This window comes from Microcaecilia unicolor, chromosome 2, assembly GCF_901765095.1.
Source record: "Microcaecilia unicolor chromosome 2, aMicUni1.1, whole genome shotgun sequence".
Taxonomy (NCBI): domain Eukaryota; kingdom Metazoa; phylum Chordata; class Amphibia; order Gymnophiona; family Siphonopidae; genus Microcaecilia; species Microcaecilia unicolor.
This window is the reverse complement of record NC_044032.1, coordinates 221896009-221917135: the sequence shown is the minus strand read 5'-3', so window position 1 is coordinate 221917135 and position 21127 is coordinate 221896009. Positions and strand designations below refer to the sequence as shown.

The 21127-nt window shown below is 41.8% G+C and overlaps 1 protein-coding gene across 2 annotated transcripts in view; it reads left to right on the top strand.

Moving 5' to 3' along the window:
* Nucleotides 1-21127, top strand: part of PCSK5 (proprotein convertase subtilisin/kexin type 5) — a 739798-nt gene that overhangs the window by 383473 nt on the left and 335198 nt on the right. For both annotated transcript variants that reach the window (XM_030193725.1, XM_030193726.1), the window contains exon 8: nt 909-1121. In XM_030193725.1, coding sequence (XP_030049585.1) covers nt 909-1121 — 213 coding nt within the window. The remainder of the gene's footprint in view (nt 1-908; nt 1122-21127) is intronic.

The window sequence follows — 21127 nt, the reverse complement described above, 5'->3', positions numbered from 1 at the left end:
TGCTGTCATGGACCTGAGTTTGACATCTGAGGCTGGCACAAAATATTTTGAAAGATGTTTTTTGAGGGTGGGAGGGGGTTAGTGACCACTGGGGGAGTAACGGGAGGTCATCCCATATTTTCTCCGGTGGTCATCTAGTCATTTTGGGCACCTTTTTGTGCCTTAGTCGTAAGAAAAAGAGGTCCAGGTGAAAACGTCCAAGTGCTCGTCAGGGACGTTCTTCTTTTTTTCCATTATGGGTCAAGGACATCCAAGTGTTATGCACGTCCAAGTCCTGCTTTCACTACGCCTCCGACACACCCCTTTGAACTTTGGCTGTCCCTGCGATGGAGTGCAGTTGGGGACGTCCAAAATCGGCTTTCAGTTATACTGATTTGGATGTTTCTGTGAGAAGGACGTCCATCTTCCGATTTGTGTCGAAAGATGAACATCCTTCTCTTTCGAAAATGAGCCCGATAGTAACCTATGGAACTTTATAAGTCTAAGTGCTTTGAAAATGAGCCCTAAAATGTAATATAATATAATTTCTTTTCATTGCAATCAAATGAAATGGCACAAGAGCCAACCCAGAGGGTGCTGAGGATCTATAGCTCCTCTGGGACAGTGGTGCCACCCTCTCATGGGCCTTAGGTGGCACTCCTATCCTGGAGAACTAGCTCTGGTCCTCAAAAACTCATGCCTCAATTTGGTTAGTCTGTAAGGCCGTGGTTCCCAAACCTGTCCTGAAGGAACTCCAGCCAGTCAGGTTTTCAAGATATCCACAATGAACATTCATTAGAGAGATTTGCATGCATCAAGTTCTTCCCCTGTGAATTCCTGATATTGTTAGTTACTTTATTTTGCGGTTAATTTTTGGTAACCCATAATTTATATTTAAGATTGTCATCTTTCTCTTCACTTGCCAACAGGGACGAAGAGGCTTGGGTTCAGTGTATGTATGGGCGTCCGGAAATGGCGGCAGAAGCAGAGACCATTGTTCCTGTGACGGCTACACCAATAGCATCTACACTATCTCCATCAGCAGCACAGCTGAGAGTGGCAGGAAACCCTGGTACTTAGAAGAATGTGCATCCACAATGGCCACGACTTACAGCAGCGGGGAATCCTATGACAGGAAAATAGTATGTGAATATTTCATTTCTGAAATCATCTCACAGATGAGGTATTACTTTTTACCTTCACACTCCTAGTTAGACTATTGCTGTGATCTTTCAGACCAAGAGAAATAGAATTTCTGTTGAACAGCAAGTTCAAGTCTTAAATAAACATAAACATACTGAAATAGGAATGTAGCTTTAACAAAATGAAAGTAAAACTGAAAATCTCTTGGATTTATACAACATTAATGACAAGAAGAACAGAATTACTGTGCCTATAATGACTGTCATTTTTCTTTCTGTAAGTGAAAGACAACCATTTTTTAAATCATGCTTTACAAATTAAAAAAAAATTTCAATATTCCATTAACTGTATTGAAGGTTATTTTTCCCTTCTGTGTTGAATAATCTTACTTTATGAAACGCTCCATTTGTAAAGCACGTCCAAAGGGAAATTGGAACATTCCAGTTGGGACTTCATCAATTGAGGTTCTACGAAATGCAGAGACTTTTGTAGAATATATACAGTGGAGCATTGGTTTTAAAAATATATATGTGTAATTAAAGAATGGCATCACTGGACAGCTTCCACATATCGAGTGCCATTTTAGAAAGGACCTACGAATTGGAACTGAAATGTCCGGTTGGGATGTTTCAAGTTCCACTAGTATTTTGGAACAGGATCTGCCGACATGGAGCCTGTTCTAAGATACCTGGAGAAATAGACATTTATGTGCCAGTTACGTGTAGCAGAAGCATCCATTTTTGATAAATGGGCACAACATGGCAATATAAATGTGTATGTGTTGGTATGTCATAACATACACATTTATGTGCTAGCATATGTGGGTTACATATATCACCCAACACATATGGCACGTATTTGAATGACCCCCACTATTGAAATGAAGTTGAGCTGTGTATTGATTTATCAGGCATATATGTATGTTAGCCATTTTAGAAACATACATATCTATATTTTCTGACACTGTCACAGAGCCTTGGCCAGTGTCACTGTTGGGAGGGCAAGAAACACTGGAGGATTAAGGAGGGGCAACCCTCCAGCTTTCTCACATCATTGGATGATGGTTTCATCTCAAAATTGTCTGTTGTAGTTTCTCCAGATAGGACTCTCTCTCAGAGGAGTTGGAACAAATGTGGTTGGATTGTAGTGCTAGGCTGTGGACAGTGGACCTTGGCAGCCAGTGTAAATCCTGATTTCAATCTTTTTGGATTTAAATGTGTATTCCCCTTGAGGAGCACTTAGAACTGAGCAAGGGGGGCACTGAAATGCAGAAGAGCAGGAATGACAGCAGACCAAGGGAAATTAATAATGTGAACAAGTTTGATGGATTTTCCATCATCTTACTTTGTTTTTATGGACTATCCACCGGATTCTATATATCGCACCTAGCGTTCTGCGCCAAACCCCAGGCACATTCTGTAACAATGCACGTAAAGTAATTGGCTTAACAAGCCAATAGTGGTTTTTAACAGCACAATGAGGACTAATTGGCAATAATTAGAATTTAGACGCACAACTCGCTGTGTGTATCCTGTATAGAAGAGCTAGCTAAGGCTAGCTGGAGTGGATTTGCTTATTGATTGATACCACACCTCTCTACTTATTGATTGACTAATTTGCGTATCCTGTGAAGCCTATAGAGGAGTTAGCTAATGCTAGCTCGAGTGGATTTGCATATGACGTGCCTAATTTGCATATCCGGAGAAGAATGCTAATCTAGTGGTGTATTCCCCAGAAAAGGCGCCAATGGGATGTCACAAGTGTACAAGAACTGCACCCTGTTGCCAAGGGAAGCCTCAAAGGGGGGTCTAGAACAGGATAGCTGGTAGTTGAGAAGTCACCCTGAGTGTAAAGAAGACCCCTACCCCTAAGACTGAAGGTATGAGCCACTATAGTTAAGAGCTGTTTCTTGGATCTCTTTCAAGAGACAAGGCTTTTTGAATACTTCTGGGAACAGTCTGACTGAGTCTTGAGGCTCTGACCAAGGGCTGAGATCCCCAAGGTGAGTGTGTTCTCTCTTACAATTCGCAAGTGTGTCTCCTACTGAAAAGGAGAGAACAGTATATTTTAATGGGTGTTGTAAGTGTTCTTCCCTGAAATGGCAGCATGGCCCTGTCTTTTTTTTGGCCTTTTCACCCACTATGATAAAAGAAGCTCTGTTGCATGGCAAAAATGGCAGCCGCCGCTAGCTAAGGACCCTTTTTACCATAGTTTAGTAAAAGGGGCCTGTAAGTTAAGTACTGAAGCTTTGGCATATCTTGGACAATAGAATGTGTTTTTTTCTACTGGAATATTTTAATGGAACATTTGAACATCTATCAACCTTTGGCATGACAACCGAGTGTTTTTTTTTTTTTTTTTGTTATGAGCAAAGATATTAAGCTCCAATATACCACAGGCAGTTAAGTCTTTGTCTCTGTTAAATGAAAATATTGCTTATGGGTTTTATTTGATGTTTTCCATGTTAGAAGTGCATTGAAGTGTTCACCTTATTGATTTTTTTGAAGTGGATATTTTGTCAAATAGTACTTTTCCACTTCTTTTTTTTTTCTATTGGATTTATAAAAGTTTGCAGTGGAGGACCTTATGGCTAATTTGTACTTGCCAAGCTTTAGTTGAAAATGAAAATAAAAGGTATCTGATCAAAGTGGTTTCTTGTGCTCTGGCATTCCATTTTATTGTGTTAGATATTTAGTGTTTATTTTCCATTTGTCTTAGTTTTGCTTCTGGAATCAAGAAAGCTGGATTCTTTCTTTGTTACTAAATCTTAAAAAATGTGAATGAATTGGTCGTGCTACTACAGCAGTTGGGTATATGTATCCCTAAAGTGTTTCTTTCATTCTAGTATTTTGTGCACTTGGGGACCCTTTTACCAAGCTGCAGTAAAAAAAAGACTGTGCGGTAGCGGCAGCAGCCATTTTCCCGCGTGCTAACGCCATTTTTTATCGCAGCGGGTAAAAAGGCTGCAAAAATACATGGCCATGCGGTAGGATTGCTCTTACCGTGTGGTCATGCTGGGGGAGCACTTACCGCCACCCACTGAGGTGGTGATAAAGACTCCCGCACTAGCTCGGCAGTAACAGGGTGGCGTGTAGCGCTGCCCAATTACCTGAGTAACCGCCATGCCAAAGAGTTGGGCCCTATTTTGCCCAGCACAGGAAATGGCACACGCTGGGGCTGGAACTACCGCCAGTGCCCATGTTAGGCTAGCGGTAGCTCCAAATTGGGGTATGGTAAGCCTGCGTTGGGCTTACCGCTGCTTTGTAAAAGGGCCCCTCGTAGCAATAATTTAAGGGGTTTTAAAAGGCAACTTCTAAAGATTGCCCATGTAGAAGAAATGTTCTGCATACTATTCAGAATGAGAAGTCCTGCTGCTACTTTAGCTATTTAAACAATTTTGTTGTGAGGCCTTTAGGGTTGCTTATTTTGTGGAGCCTCAGAGTATATGATCCTGTTATAATTGTTCTTTTATGGCCAATCATGAAGTTCCTCTCATTGAACAACTGCACAACTGAGGACTCTGCTCATGGCTGTTCTTGACAAATGGTTTTCTGAGTTTTTTTCGTGAAGGAGCCAGAGGCGCAGCTATTATGCAGCCATGGGGGCCTGGGCCCCCCTGCCGATGACCCTCTCAACCCCCCCTTCTCGCTGTCGCCGTCTGCTACCTTTGCTGGCGGGAGACCCCAACCCCCGCCAGCCGAAGTCTTCTTTCTTCGTTTTGTTTCTGAGTCTGACGTCCTGCACGTACAACGTGCAGGACGTCAGACTCACAGAAACAGAACGAAGAAAGAAGATTTCGACTGGCAGGGGTCGGGGGTCCCCCGCCAGCAAAGGTAGCAGACGTTGGCGGTGGGAGGGGGGTTGAGAGGGTCGTCGGCAGGGGTGGGTCAAAGTTGTTGGTGTCGACAGTGGCGGGGTGGGGGGTGTCGGCAGTGGTGGCAGGAGGGTCGGCGGTGGCGGGGGGTCATTGGCGCCGGGGGGGGGGCTAAAATGTGCCCCCTCACCTCGGCTCTGGACCCCCCTCCCGCCGAAATCTGGCTACGCGCCTGGAAGGAACAGCTCAGTCCTCTATGTTTACTGTAGGACAGAATTCTTAGCCTGGTCCTTGGGACACACCTAGCCAGGTTAGGATATCTAGAATGAATATGCATGAGAGATATTTGTATATAATGATGACAGTGTGTGCAAATCTCTCTCATGCATATATATTCTGGATATCCTGAAAACCTGATCAGCAGGGTGTGTCCCGAGGACCAGGTTGAGAACCCCTGCTGTTGGAGAAACCTTTAAAATCTAATTCTTGCATACTTATATAGGTTTAAGATTCTAAAGCATTTATCCGGTTCACTTAAGAAATTTATAAGTTGAATTACTATTTTTTTTAAAAAAAAGCCCCCTCCCGGGACCGGTTTAAATTTTGGCTTAACAAATTGATACATGTGGTATCAGTGGTTAGTGTATCTGGGTTTGAAAAAGGCTTGGACAAGTTCCTGGAGGAAAAGTCCATAGTCCATTGAGTTACACATGGGGAAAGTCACTGCTTGTCCCTGGAATCAGTAGCATGAATCTTGCTGGCATTTGGGATTCTGTTAGGTACTTGTGACCTGAATTGGCCACGTTGGAAGTAGGATACCTGGCTAGAAGGATCATTGGTCTGTCCCAGTATGGCTGTTCTTATGCACATGACCAAAATTTATCCATTTAGCAATGGGAAAGATTGAAGGTTTGTCAAAAACTTAACTGGCGGAAGAGGAATTTGGTACCAGTGGCCTTGTAAAGAACCCTAGTTGTTGGAAGTATTCTCAGTACAGCACGAGACTGGGTGGGATATTTAAACCAAGCTTCCTATAGTATATGCAAAAGAGGAGTTTTGATATTTGTGGGCGGGACTGGAATGACTTTGTTAGGAACCCTGGTTGTTGGAAGGATTTCCTGCAAATCACAGTCACACTGAAATCATCAGCGTGGTATTAGATTAGGATATTTAATTATGCCTCCCTACGGTATTATCAGGAGAGAGGAGGAGTTTGGTGGCCTTTTGAGGAGCGCTGGTTGTTAGAAGCATTCCCGGTAGAGTGCAGTTCTGCTGATGACGGCAGCACAGAAATGATGGGATATTTAAACCAGGCCTCCCTGCAGCACCCCTTAGGCAGTGGCGTAGCTAGGGGGGGTGCCGGGGAGCGGCCGCTCCCCCAAAACGGAGTTCTGCTGGCGCCTATTCTTTTTCAATGTGTTTCATTGAAAATGTGCTCTGGCACTGGCAGAAGTCTGCTCTCGCTCCCCCCACGCCGTCAACCTGGCTATGCTTCTGCCCTTAGGAGCCCCCTTTGCAGTTGAAAAGGATCCTAAAAGGGAAGAGTGGCTGAAGACGTTTGATGAGCCATTTTTTGGAATGACTACTATGGAGAAGTGGAAGAAGAAAGGCAAAGGACTTCCCCATCCTTATGTTAATGTTAACAATGGATCAACATGTTTCTTTCTTACTAAAACATGAAACTGTGTGGTGAGTGGTTGGCTGCTTCATTGTTCTCTGGAGCTTCTTTAAGCTCCAGAGAACAATGAACTTCATCCCCACTTGAAGGTCCACAATCTGTGATTTGGAGAGATGTGTTTGTGTTTTCTTCGACCCTGGGACTTAAAAATATGTCCTCTTCTATTTCATTTGTTTCCCCTCCATACTTGTAGTCGTCTCATCCTGGTTAAATGTAGTGATTTTGTCTCATTTGCAGATACATGGGGCCCAATATTCAGACTGCGGGAGGCAGCTCGCCTAAGTGACACGTTCGGCGCCGGACCTGGATACTCAGTGCCTGGCCATTTCCGATGACCAGCATTGAATATCTGGGGTTTTTTGGTCGGCTCAAACTTAACCGGCTAAGTGAATATTCAGCGCTGGGCAGTTAAGTTTACAGTGACCAAAGATAGGACTGCTACTTAATCTCTGTCTGTCTCTGCTAATTTTGGGACACAGAATATAGATGTCTGCCTGGCACCAGTTCTACTAACCAACTACTGGAATTGCTGTCGAAGCCCACTCCAGCCTTGATCCTGACCTGTTTTTGCCATTTATGGGACCCAGACTATGGGAGTCAACCCGGCATTGCTCTTACTCCCTAACCTCTGAAGCTGCTGTCAAAGCTCACTCTAGTTATGAGGTCATTTAAGTTTTGCTTTCATTGGATTTCATGGGTTTTTTTCTATATAGTGATCCTCTGTGTTTATACTATGCATTCTTGAATTTTACCACCATTTTTTGTCTTCGCAACCTCCTGCAGGAGGGCATTCCAGGCATCCACCACTCTTTCCTAACATTGTTCCTAAGTCTCCCACCCTGCAATCTCATGACCTCTAGTTCTAACGCTTCCCCATCTATGAAAAAGAAAAAAAAAAACACAAACAGCTGAAGTAGAATTTGAACCTGGGTTTCATGAGTGCCAATCCCTTCGCTCTGTGAACAAGGAAATCACTGGATTCCCAACAGGTATCAGCAGGGAATTTGTCCATTTTCAGCAGATCTAGGTGGATTGATATCTGTAGAATGTGTCAAGGATTCTTTACCTTTTTAGGGCATATCTACTAATGTGGGCTCCAATCAAGATGTATTATTTTACTATTAACCCCAGTTATTAATAACTAGGTTTCATTCCATAAAATGGGACCTGTGCTAAAAATAGCACAAGTTAGTGGTAACATAACATGTCCAGTGTAGCACATGTTAGTAGCCACATCCCCAAATCCTGATTAGTAGTATAAAGGACTAGTTTAAAGGTTAGATGGACAAAGTTAAACAATCAGAATGAAATATTTTGTTATGTTTCAGGTCTTTATCTACCAACACTTACTGTTAGTATGTTCTGCTAGTATGTACTGTGTCGGGTGTAGCACCACCTACTGACTGGCTAGACTGCTAGGTTTGTTAGAAGGAAGGAGTGTTCCTGAATAGAGAATGACACGGGTACAAAGTTTGTCCCCATCCCTGCCCCGACCCATGGATTCTGTCTCCATCCCTGCAGGTTCTGTCTCCATCCCCGCCCTGTCCCCATAGGCCCTGTCTCTGTCCCTGCTCCATCCTTATTTATTTATTTATTAGGATTTATTTACCGCCTTTTTGAAGGAATTCACTTAAGGCGGTGTACAGTAAGAATAGATCAAGCATGAGCAACAGACAATTACAGCAGTAAAAATATTCAAAAACAATACAAAGTATGGCATGGTATACTATTTACAGTGTCAATACAATACATAATAGAATACTATAGGTGATTACGAAGGGTAAAGCAAAGATGTAACATATAGAAGGGTAGGAAGAGTTAGAAAGTAAGGTGATTGATTTAAGGAAAGTTGCACATGAGGTCAGAGAGATGAGCCATTAAATGTTATCTCAGCTAGAGTAGGAGTGGATAAACATGTCCTGCTGCAGTATATGCAGCCTGAGTACTCCTTGTGTGTGTGAGTGAGAGACTAATGAGTTAGTTACTTCTTCCAGTAAAGGCCTGGTTGAAGAGCCAAGCTTTCACCTGCTTCCTGAAGTAGAGATAGTCTTGTGTTAAGCGCAGTCTTTCAGGCAGTGCATTCCAGAGTGTGGGGGCTACTCCAGAGAAGGCTCACTTACGGGTATCAAATCATGTAATGTCTTTTGGAGAGTGTGGTTAGTGAAAGTCCTTGGGAGGACCTTAGTGTCCTTGGTGGTGTGTAGAGGATCATCCTATTTTTCAGGTACTCAGGGCCATTTTCTTTCAGGGCCTTGAAGATCAGACATAGAGGTTCAAATTTAGCCCTTTATTGTACTGGTAGCCAATGAAGTTTTTGCAAAAATGGTGTGATATGGTCACGTTGCTTGCAACCTTCTATGAGTCTTGCTACTGCATTCTGAATCAACTGGAGCTGGTGCAGGCCCTTTGTAGTCAGACCATTGTATAGTGCATTGCAGTAATCCAGTCTTGATGTTATCATGGCATGTACAAATGGAATAAGATTTACCTTCTCGATATAAGGAGAGAGGCAGTGTAGCTGTCGCAAATGGTAGAAGCAGCTCTTGAAGGTTGCTTGGATTTGGAAATCAGAGTAAGTGTTGAATCTAACTGTATTCCAAGGTTTCTGACTTGTAATTTGAGGGGAAGTTCATACTTCCCAAAAGGGATTTTGATGTCAGGTATGTATCCACTTGTGTTAGGGACCCAGAGAAGCTCGGTTTTACTTGGGTTCAGGCAAAGTTTGTTGTGTTTAGCCCATTCTTGAATTGATGTTACACAGGTAATCTGTTTATTCAAGGCTGTAGGTGAGTCAGGTTCAATGGGTATGAGTAGTTGCACATCATCCGCATAGATGTAGAACTGAGTGTCCATTGACCGAATCAGCTCAGCTAGTGGTTTGAGGTAGATATTGAACAGAATAGGTGACAGTATCGATAAAAAGGAACAATATGCTGTGCTACTATTGTGTATAAATTACAAATAAAAACAATAATAACAGTGAGCAGCTATAATAACCCTCCTCACCACCACCCTCTACCCTTCCAACCCCAATAATAGCCGACTTCTACTACCCCAAAGAATCCTGATCCACCCTGTTAAAATATCCAGGGGTACAAAATACAACCCATTCTGTATGCCCTAGAGGGGAAAAATATGCCCTATGAAGCACTGTTATGATTTTTTAATCTGTGGATGAATAAGAAGTCATCAACAATCTCAGGATTCGGTCTAGCTTTCCTGTCTTCCACAGTCCTTCCTGCAATAGAAAATGTCTTCTTAGAAGATGTGCTGCTAGCAGAATGTTCAGATCCCCCATGCAAATTTTGCTGGTTGTGGCCAGCATGTTTTCTTGTTTTTCCAAAAAATCAAAATATCTTTGTCTGCATCACTCAAACATAAATAACAGTCCAGTTCATTAACAGGCTTCACAGTAGAAAACGACTCAGGGACAAAGTTTGTCCCCATCCCATCCCCGTGGGCTCTGTCCCCGTCCCCAACCCGTCCTCGTGGGATCTGTTCCCGCCTCATCCCTGCAATCTCTGTCCCCGTCCCTGTCCGCAGTTACTGCGGATCCCCGTCTCTGTGTCATTCTCTATTCTGGAAGCCCTTAAAGAAGACTGATATGTATCCGCTTTTGAAAGAAGGCTTAAAAGATAATTGATGTGAATGGTTATATCATTTTTGAGTAAGTTGGTGGAGTGGGTCTTATTGAAACAGCTATAAGATTATTTATTTATTTATTACATTTGTACCCCGTGCTTTCCTGCTCAATGCGGCTTACATAGTAACAAGAGAATACAATCTGTAGTATCAGAGTCAACAAAGGAGGCATGTGATAGGACAAATGAACAAGGAGAAAATGGGATAGAAGAGGTTGGTAAGAAGTTAGTTCTTTCTCATTGTCAATCAGGGTTTCATCCATATCAGTACAGAAACAACCTTACCTGTGATTGACACAGTTTGAATATTAGCAGATGCAAGTGTGGATATTTTGCTAATCACAATAGATATGTCCTCTGCATATGACTTAGAGGCTTAGTTTTGAAAGAGAAAAATGTCCAAAAAGTGTCATAAAGCACCATTTGGATGTTTTTCTTCAAAACCTATTTTGCAGACGTTTATCTATGCAATTCAATTGCAGTGCGTCCAGATCACAAGGGGCATTTCAAAGGAGGGATTAGGGCATGCCTAACACTTGGATGTTTTACAGCCATAATGGAACAAAACAAAAATGTCCAGGACTAAAACCAACACGTTTTGTTTTAGACCTGTTTTCAGAACGAATAATACACAAAAAAGGTGCCCTAAATGACCACTGGAGGGAATCAGGGATGACCCTCCCCCCAATACCACGCCCAGTGGTCACTGACCCCCTCCCACCCTCAAAAAATGTGAATAAAATTATGATTTACCTGCCTCTATCACAGCATCAGATGTTAGTCAGGTCTATTAGAGCAGCATGCAGATCCCTCGAGTAGTGCAGTGGTCGGTGCAGTGCACAATGGGGGACCCAGGTCCCTGTCGCCCTCTACCTGTCACACTTGTAGTGGAAAATGTGACCCCTCCCAAACTCACCAAAACCCTACTGTACCTACATTTAGGTGCCCCCTTCACCCATTAGGGCTATTGTAGTGGTGTGTGTTTTGGGTGGGTTTTGGAGGGCTTGGGACAAGGTAAAGGAGCAAAGGTGAGATGTGTACCTGGGAGCATTTTTATGAAGTGCACAGAAGTGCCCTCTAGGGTGCCCCATTGCTCTCCTGTGATGTCTGGGGGACCAGTCTAGTATAAATGTTGGCTCCTCCTACATCCCAATGGAATGAATCTCTCTGTTTTGCACTTATTTGTTTTGGGGGGGTTTTCGAAAATGGACCAGAAAAAAAATCATCCAAAGCACAAAACCTTGTTCGAAAGCACAAAATCTGGTTTGAAATAGTATTTAAGAAAAAAAGAAAAGATAGATGTTGTTCTTTTTCGAAAACGACCTCCTTTCCTATTCGGATTTTGGACATTTTGTGCAAAATGTCCAAAGTCGGACTTAGTCGTCATATTGAAAATGCCCCTCATAGTGTATCATATTCCATTACATCAGTTGCAGAACATAGGTATTAGAGCACCTGTGTTAAGTTGTTGTGGTCATTCCTGATAGACCTTTCTCAGAAAGTTCTGTAGAGGGTACAGTGTTCTGCTTTAAAAATCTTATGGTATGAGCTTTATTAGAGATATGCTTTATTGCCTTTGTTATTCGACATCTAGGTTCTGGTAGTTCCACTATACCTGGGCTTTGTAGTGGAATGCTGTCTGTATTCAGATGATATCCAGCTAGTTGTGCTAATTGATCTGGCACTTGATCAGGTGCAAATGGTTGGTAAGCTTAACTTGGATTTGAAGTTGTTAGCTTCAAAGTGACAGTAAAACAGCGCCTGTGCCTATTAAGTTTCATGATGTCAACAGTAGGGATGGTACTGTGGGCTTGCGTCCTTATGAGAGCATTATAGCATCTGTGACAGTAATGTTATCAATAGAAATCAAACAAAATAAAAATGGAAAAGAAAATAAGATGATAACTTTTTTATTGGACATAACTTAATACATTTCTTGATTAGCTTTCGAAGGTTGCTCTTCTTCCTCAGATCGGTGACAGTAATGGAAACTGCTGAGAGAGGATATGACAAGATTTTAGCTGTTGCAAGCAGCTGTCCAGTCTCTGATGGTGGACTTCATGGAAGAATTCCGAGAAAGGGAGCTACTGAGAGAAAATGAAAAATGAGGCATTCATTTGGACAGAGATTAATGTGCTTGGAGGGGAGCCACTATGCTATGACTTTGTTTTTGGGAGGAGAGAAATTTGTGCATGAATATTCTGGAAATGAGAGCAGTAAGGGAATACTTTTCCAGTAAAGAAACATGCAAAAGAAGGTTAGCAGCAAATTGGGTAGTTTTGTAACAGTAATGTACTTTAGGAAGCGCAAAGAGTCACAAAACGAAGGGAAGGGGAAATGGAAATGGGACTTGATATACTGTCTTTCTGAGGTTTTTGCAACTACATTCAGAGCGGTTTATATATATTCAGGTACTTATTTTGTACCAGGGGCAATGGAGGGTTAAGTGACTTGCCCAGTCACAAGGAGCTGCAGTAGAAATTGAACTCAGTTCCCCAGGATCAAAGTCCACTGCACTAACCACTAGGCTACTCCTCCACAACAATGGGACTGCAATGGTTCTATATGGGATAGAGGTGAATTTTCCCAGTTTATCAGTACAGGTCACACAGCAGGGAAGGCAAATCTGAGAGAGCTGTTTTTAGCTGTTTCTCCCAGTACCTGTCACTGTCAGCTTAAACCTAAGCACTTGTGATCATCATAGGTGATGCCTTCAGTATTTGCTGGTGAAGAGCCGGCCATTGGCCATGCTCATTGAAGGAATGCACTAAAATGTTTTTTTGTGTGCTGCTTCATCTTGGACACCAGGCAGGATAGCCCTCTATCTTTTTGTGAAACTGGATGAAACTACATAGGTATTGGACTGAATATTCCATGGAGAGTTCTCCTACATACGAAAGCAGGGGTTCTCAATCCAGTCCTCAGGATATACCTAGCCAGACAGAATTTTAAGATACCCTGAATGAATATGCATGAGATAAATTTGTACAAAAAAAAAAGGGGGGGGGGGTTCCGCGCCTTCCACAGAAGCACAACCGCAGCAAACCAGGGGCGGAAGAAAAAAGGCCAAGTCCAAATGACCAGCCCAAACAATGGAGTAAGAGCTTCAAAACAAGTTTTATTGGGGCCTGGCACGGTCCGTGTTTCGGCAACAAGCCTGATTTGAGGAGGAGGGGTCTAAAAGCACAACATTTAATATACAAAGTTAAAATATAAAATCAAACATAAAATCATAAATCGTAAAAACCATATAAAATATAGTATATGGGTGATGACACACACAACTATAAAAACAAAGATAAATATATGTGTATATGATAAAAGATGAGTATATGCTAAAAAGAATTTCAATACAGATATCATCAAGAATATGCATACAGGCACCAACAGAAATGAGTGACCTCTTAGAGGTGTATTATACAGATATAACATAATAAGATAAAATAAAGCTGGTGTAACAACATAACCATAAGCAATGAATCCAGCAAAGAAGTTAGAGAACGACCAATATCCACGTGACAAACTCTGTTGCATGATAAGATCATAATAATATAAACTAGGTGCAGCACCAAAATAAAAATAAAAAGTTACATCATGGAAAGTATGTAAACAGTTCAAAATGCAGGCAGCAACATATAAGTGCACAAGTAAACCAGAAGAGCAAAAAGTTAACAATGGAGCTGAAAGAATACATATCGGGTAGCATGAAACTACAGCAACGACGCCAATAGCATAAAACTGCTAAAAGAGCCCAGGCAAAGAAACGCTAGAAAGAGATAAATAAAATGGAGTGTATGCTGATGAGAAGAAGAAGACGGTGAAAATGGGAAGCCCATTAGGTGACCCAAGGGATGAAGCGTGCCGACACCAGAAGGAAGAGCCAGCATGAAGCAAAAAGTGACTCTGATACAACAGCGGGAAAAACACACAATGTTGCAGGGGGTGGGAACAGTGAAGAGAGGTGTATCAAGAGAGAGAAGAAAACATACCTGCATCCACAAAGTGAACAGTCTCAGGGAAACAGCCAAACAGACCATGCAAACACCGTGCCAAATAAAAAGGGGAGGAGCAGTGATGTAGAGCAACATATAAAACTGATGTAAAGACAAAAAAAATCAAGAAAAACCCTGAAATTGTCTGCACATTTCGTTTTTCATCAGTGAGTCATATCTAAAAAAAGAACCATTCTCAGGCACTGGCATATTGTACAAACCCATCCATGCTTCAGAGATGTTACCCCCATTTCCGCCCTCTCCCCAAATCCTAACCTTAGGAATTATTTGGTACCCTCCACTCTTCCTACATGACAAGAAAATATGATCAACAATAATATTGGCTACAGACTCTGTAACTCCTGCTCAGTCTGTGTCCTTTCACTCCATCTTGACTCTTTCATCCACCCTACTACCAGCAAACATTATAAACTTAATTTTAATAGTGACTGCAATTCCAAAAATGTAGTGTACATAATTATGTGTCCATGTAAACTGATATATGTTGGGGAAATGAGTATATAGTGGAGGAGTGGCCTAGTGGTTAGGGTGGTGGACTTTGGTCCTGGGGAACTGAGGAACTGAGTTCGATTCCCGGCACAGGCAGCTCCTTGTGACTCTGGGCAAGTCACTTAACCCTCCATTGCCTGCCGCATTGAGCCTGTCATGAGTGGGAAAGCACGGGGTACAAATGTAACAAAATTAAATTAATGGTAAGGGTCAGGATGTGGTCACATCGCTCACAAACTTCTATTAATCTTGCTGCAGCATTCTGAACCAACTGGAGCTGGGGCAGACCATTTGTAGTCAGACCAGTGTAGAGTGCATTACACTAATCCAGTCTTGATGTTATTATAGCATGCACAATTGTGACAAGGCATGCCTTCTCAATGTAAGGACAGAGAAAGTGTAGTTGTCACAAATGATAGAAGCAACTCTTGAAGGTTGCTTGGATTTGGGATATCAGAGTAAGTGTTGAATCAAGCTGTATTCCAAGGTTCCTGACCTGTGATTTGAGGAGGAGTTTGTATTTCCCCGAAACAGATAGTCAATTTATTCAGGGCTGTAGGTAAGGTTCAGTGGGTATGAGTAGCTGCATATCATCTGCGTAGATGTAGAGCTGAGTGTCCATTGACCGAATCAGCTCGGCTAATTGCTTGAGGTAGATATTGAACAGAATAGGTGACAGTATCGATCCTTGTGGTACCCCACAAGTTAGTGCCCATGGTGGCGATGAGGTGCTGCCGAACAGTATGAACTGATAGGATCTGAACCAAGCTGTCTGATAGGATCTGAACCAAGCAAGTACTGTTCCATTGATACCTGTTTCTGCCACAGTGTCAAAAGCTGCTGAGAAATCTAGTAATACTAACATTGAGGCACATTTTGTGATTAGTTGCCATTTAGCTTGATGCAATATATTTTTTCACTGAGGAATTCTTAATTGAAATATTTTGAGGAAGGAGGAGAGTATTGGGCGGCAATGTTGCTTACCTGTAGCAGATGATTTTTGCAGACCACAGGATTGATAAAGCACATAAATAGGTAATGTCATGTGACAGCACTGGGATAGAACTGCTGCCCCAGAGCTCAGAACTTAAGCTAGGGTGCAGTTCAAGTAATAGATTTTAGTAAAGTATAAGTAGAGATTACCCAGCTGTTTTACAGCTGTGCTTTAGGAAGGTAGGCTTTTCCAGTGCTATTCAGTCTATAATAGGTGCCTTCTGAGGAGACTAGAATTTGGAGCTGAGAGTGAAATCCACTTATTCTTAGCCTAATTGTATATATGAAATCTAGTGTTAGGTGTGCTCTACATCTTTATATTAATATAATGCTTAGACCACTTTTCTTATTCATGATTATTGTCCAACTGGATTTCTTCTGGACAAGCTGAGGCATAAACATGAGAAGCTGCTGATGTTGGCAAGAGGAGAAGATGAAGCCAACTTGTGGTTGGAGCTATGCGAGTACCTCTTTCAAAAACAATATAGTGTAGGAGGATGCGGAAACATTGATATTAGGGAAAATTTGAAACCCTACTGAGCATGCCTATGTACCATTACTGTGCTGTGGCTCAATATTTTACGAGATGGTGATGTAGTGAAATCCCGTGTCTGGATGAACAGACGCCTATGTTTATGAAGGTAGGGAGGTGCCAGGTTAAAGGTATGTTGAAGCTACCCTAGATCCTAATCATGAACCAAAGAGAGAGACTTGACTGAAAGCGAGTGATGAGTTTGGCAGAGGGGTGGCGGTCTCCTGAAGACAAAGATGTGATGAAACACTGGTGTCATGCTTGTATGAATAAAAGGATATCTTGGAACTTCAGATACTGAACTGAAGAAGGAAAATAGAGGGAATGGTTATACTGAATGTTTGGTTGAGATCTGCAAGCTTTACTGTAAGGCATAAATTTTGTCTCATCTGTTCCTTGTGTGTGTATGTTTTTTTTTAATATGAGGAGCGGAAGCTCTAGTTCTTTCTTGTAGTGGAGACAAATCATACAGTTATGATTTGGAGAAGAAGGTGAATCCCTTATTCCAAGAAGCTGGAATACTTGAGAGTTTTGTAGTAGAGTAAATGGGAATATCTTAAGCAATGAATAGCATAGGAAATGAATATTATAGGAGTACATATGCGTCTACCGTAATGCAGTTGTGGGTATCAACTTATAAATTGGTGGAAGATGACATATAGTAATAATTGCCCAATAGATCTGCTGTTCCTGAAAAATAAACACAGAGAGTCTTACAAACACTGATTGAATTAAAGTTATATGTAACGCATGGTTGTAACTTCCATGCAAATACTAGAATATCTGTGACTTCATTTTGACGCTGTGCAAGGCAAGCTGTTTTTTACCAGAGCAGAGATGGGTCGTTTCAGTCTCGGATTTGTCTTCTAATGGCTTCACCATGTCCTCAGACTTGGGACTACATTCAAGTGTTGGGGTCCATGGCAGTGACTCTGGATGCGCTTCCATGGGGCAGAGCCCACATGTACCCTCTTCAGCAGGCTCTCTTTAGTCGTTGGTCACCTATATCTCAGGATTTCTGTCTACCTTGGATTCCTCAAGCGAAGTCCAGCCTGTTGTGGTGGCTGCAGTCCAGCAATCTCCTCAGGGGTACGTCTCTAGCCTTGCCGTCTTGGGTGGTGGTGGTCACAGATGCCAGCCTTACCGGTTGTGGGGGGAGCACATTGTGTCCATCACAGTGCTTTAGGGTCTCTGGAACACAACAAAGTCAATCAATCAACCGGAACTCCGAACAGTTATTAAGGCTCTTGTGGCCTTTCAACCACTACTGGAGGGTAGACCAAGTTGTAGCCTGTTGGACAATGTCACTGCAGTGGCTTTTATCAATAGACAAGGGGACACTCAAAGTGTGCCCCTAGCTATAGAATCTCAGTTCCTTATCTGCTGGGCTAAAAAACAGATTTCAGCAGTACACACTGTGGGAAATCTGAACGTTCAGGCAGATTACCTCAGGAAGAACTCCTTGGATTTGGGGAATGAGAATGGTTTCCAGAGGCCTTCCAGATTGTAACACAGAAGTGGGGCATGCTGACAATGGATCTAATGGCATTTCAGTGCCGTACCAAAGTTAGAAATGTCCGACTGTCACTTTGTGCCGTTTTTGATTCTTTTTTCCTTTTGAAAATGAGCCCTACTGCCAATATACACATTAAAACAAAAATTATAATTTATTTACATGATAAATATGTTGCTGGCAAAAAATACATGCATTTCCATTGAGGATAAGGTACAATATATAGGTCCATTTTACGCACATATTTTTGACATCCTAGTATGCCTTGTGATAGACCCTTTAATACAACTTTAGTTCAATCAGTGTTTGTAAGACTCCCCACTAGAGGACTATCTCCCATTCCAGCCAGAACCATCAGATATAGTTCAGCATGAGACAAGTACATTCCAAAAGCTAATCAACTCTCTCAGTGAATTCCCAACATGCCACCAATTTGCCTCTCACCTAAACTCATGGGAAGCTGGTTTTCAGTTCCCTCGTGATTCAGCTCTCTGAATCGCTATGTGTGTAGGCATAGTTTGTCCCATGAGCTTTATTTCCTTCAGTGAATTAATCCCCTCAAAGTGTGTAGAAATGCCCTCATCCACCTATCTGTTTGGCCCCATTTGCATGTAGGCAGAGCTGTGGGATCCATCCCTTCTCCTATAAAATGTAGCAAAGTTCATCATAATCCAGGGCAGCTCTACTAAAGCAAGCAAACTGACAGTTCAACTTAGAAAGAATAGACATGTAACACAAATTTTTTTTCTCTTCTTACTTCTCATCAAACCCACCCACAGGGTGGGTTTCATATCTATCTATCTATCTATCTATCTATCTATCTATCTATCTATCTATCTATCTATCTATCTATCTATCTATCTATCTAATATCACATTTTGTATTTGTGCCTCATGTTTGCATGCAAGATCATAATCCTGTGTACTTTTGACTAATACAGTATATTCTTACATTGTTGCAATGCATTGGACTCCTGATGCAGGCATTCATGTCGAAACACGGCTTTGTTGATTCATGCATCTCCAGCTGCGAGCTCTGACTTTGTTAGTGGATTTTCATCTTCTGCTTGGAATAAATAAAAGATTTTACAACAACCTTTGGACTCATTGGTTTTGTTACCTTAGACCACACTTTCTTCTTTGCTGCTTCAAATACTCTCTACCACTATTTTTCAATGCTTATAAAGCTAGCAGCAAGATTTTAGATTTAACCCAAGAATGTATTGGCAGCCATGAAGCTCCTTCAAAATAGTAAAAATTCTGTCATACCTTGTCTTGCCTAAAATAAATTGTGCCGCTGCATTGTTCAGTAATTGAACCTTTTCAGGTCCACATCTTTGGTAAGCCCAACATCAAAGCCTTACAATAATCAAATGAAGAGAGCACAATTAATACCAAAATGGTTGTCACAGCCTTGAAATTCAAATGTTTCAAACCTCATATCCACCAAAGCTTCTCATAAGCTGACCTCACCACATATTGTATTTGAGAATGAAAATTGAAGGATGGCTAAATCTGTTAAGCAAGATCGCTCAGATTCTGTTGTTGAAGATGTCTTTGGACTGTTTTTACTATTTGACTAACAGTAATAAAGGCTTTTTGGAGACAAAGTGCTGCATTGTCCAATTCAGCATCTGCTGTCGTCTGCATCATGGGTGTGGAGGTTGTCTCTATTGTTTGCTCTTTTCCTTGGGGCCCAGAAATTTTCTTTTGTTCTTTTGAGATTCAAACTCAATTTCTACCAGTCCCAGTTCAGCTGGAATGTATCCATATTAAGAACATAAGAATAGCCGAACTGGGTCAAACAAGTGGTCGATCTAGCCCAGTATACTGTTTCCAACATAGGCCAAGCCAGGTCACAAGTAGCTGGCAGAAACCCAAATAGTGGTCCCAGTACTGATCCCTGTGGCACTCTACTATTCACCCTCCTCCATTGAAAGAAATGATCATTTAACCCTATCCTCTGTTTTCTGTCCAATAACAATCAACACTAGAATGTTGCCTCCTAACCCGTGACTTTTTGGTTTCTCAGGAGTCTCTCATGAGAAACTTTGTCAAAAGCTTTCTGAAAATCTAGATGCACCCCATCAACTGGCTCACCTTTATCCACATGTATATTCATGCCTTAAAAGAAATGAAGCAAATTGGTGAGGCGAGACTTCCCTTGGCTGAACCCATGCTGACTTTGTCCCATTAAACCATGTTTATTTATGTGTTCCATAATTTTATTCTTTATAATAGTTTCCACTATTTTACCCGACACTGATGTCAAGCTGAGTGGTCTGTAATTTCCCGGACCACCCCTGCAACTCTTTTAAAAAATCGGCATTACATTGGCCACCCTCCAATCTTCAGGTACTGTGGACAATTTAATGACAGGTTACATATTACTAATAGCAGATCAGCAATTTCATGCTTGAGTTCTTTCAGTACCCTTGGAGTATGCCATCCGGTCCAGGTGATTTACTACTCTTTAATTTGTCGATTTGGCTCAGTATATCTTCCAGGTTCACCAAGATTTCTTTCAGTTCCTCCACATCATCACCATTGAAAACCGTTTCTGGTACAGGTAGATCTTACATCTTCTTTAAAGAATTGATTCAGTTTCTCCGCTATGGCTTTGTCCTCCCTGAGTGCCCCTTTTGCTCCTTTGTGGTCTAACAGTCCCATGGATTCCCTCACAGCCTTTCATCTTCTGGTGTACCTGAAAGAGATGTTACTGTGAGTTTTAGCCTCTGCGGCACGTTTCTCTTCATATTCTCTTTTAGCCTTCTTCATCAATGCTTTGCATCTGACTTGCTAGTGGTTATTTTGCTTCTTATTTTCCTCATTTGGGTCCTTTTTCCATTCTTTGAAGGACATTCTTTTGGCTGAAATAGCCTCTTTCATGTCACCTTTTAACCATGCTGGCTGTCGTTTTCTCTTTTTTTCCACCTTTCTAAATACATAGAATGCATCTAGTTTGCACTTCCAAGATGGCATTTTTGAACAACCTCCATGCCTGATTTAGTGTCCTAACCTTTGCAGCTGATCCTTTTAGCTTCTTTTTAACCATTTTCCTCATTTTATCATAGTCGCTCTTTTGAAAATTAAATGCAGCTACAGTAGGTTTTCTTTGTGGCTTCATTCCAGATAGTACCTCAAACTAGATCAAGTTATGATCACTTTTTCCCAGGGGACCCAACACCATTACCTCTTGTACTGTGCTCTGCATGCCGCCAAGGGCTAGAACTAAAATGGCTCCCCCTCTTATTGGTTCCTGAACCAGTTGCTCCAAGAAGCAGTCGTTTATTACATCTAGAAATTTTATCTCCCTGGTGCTCCCTGATATAA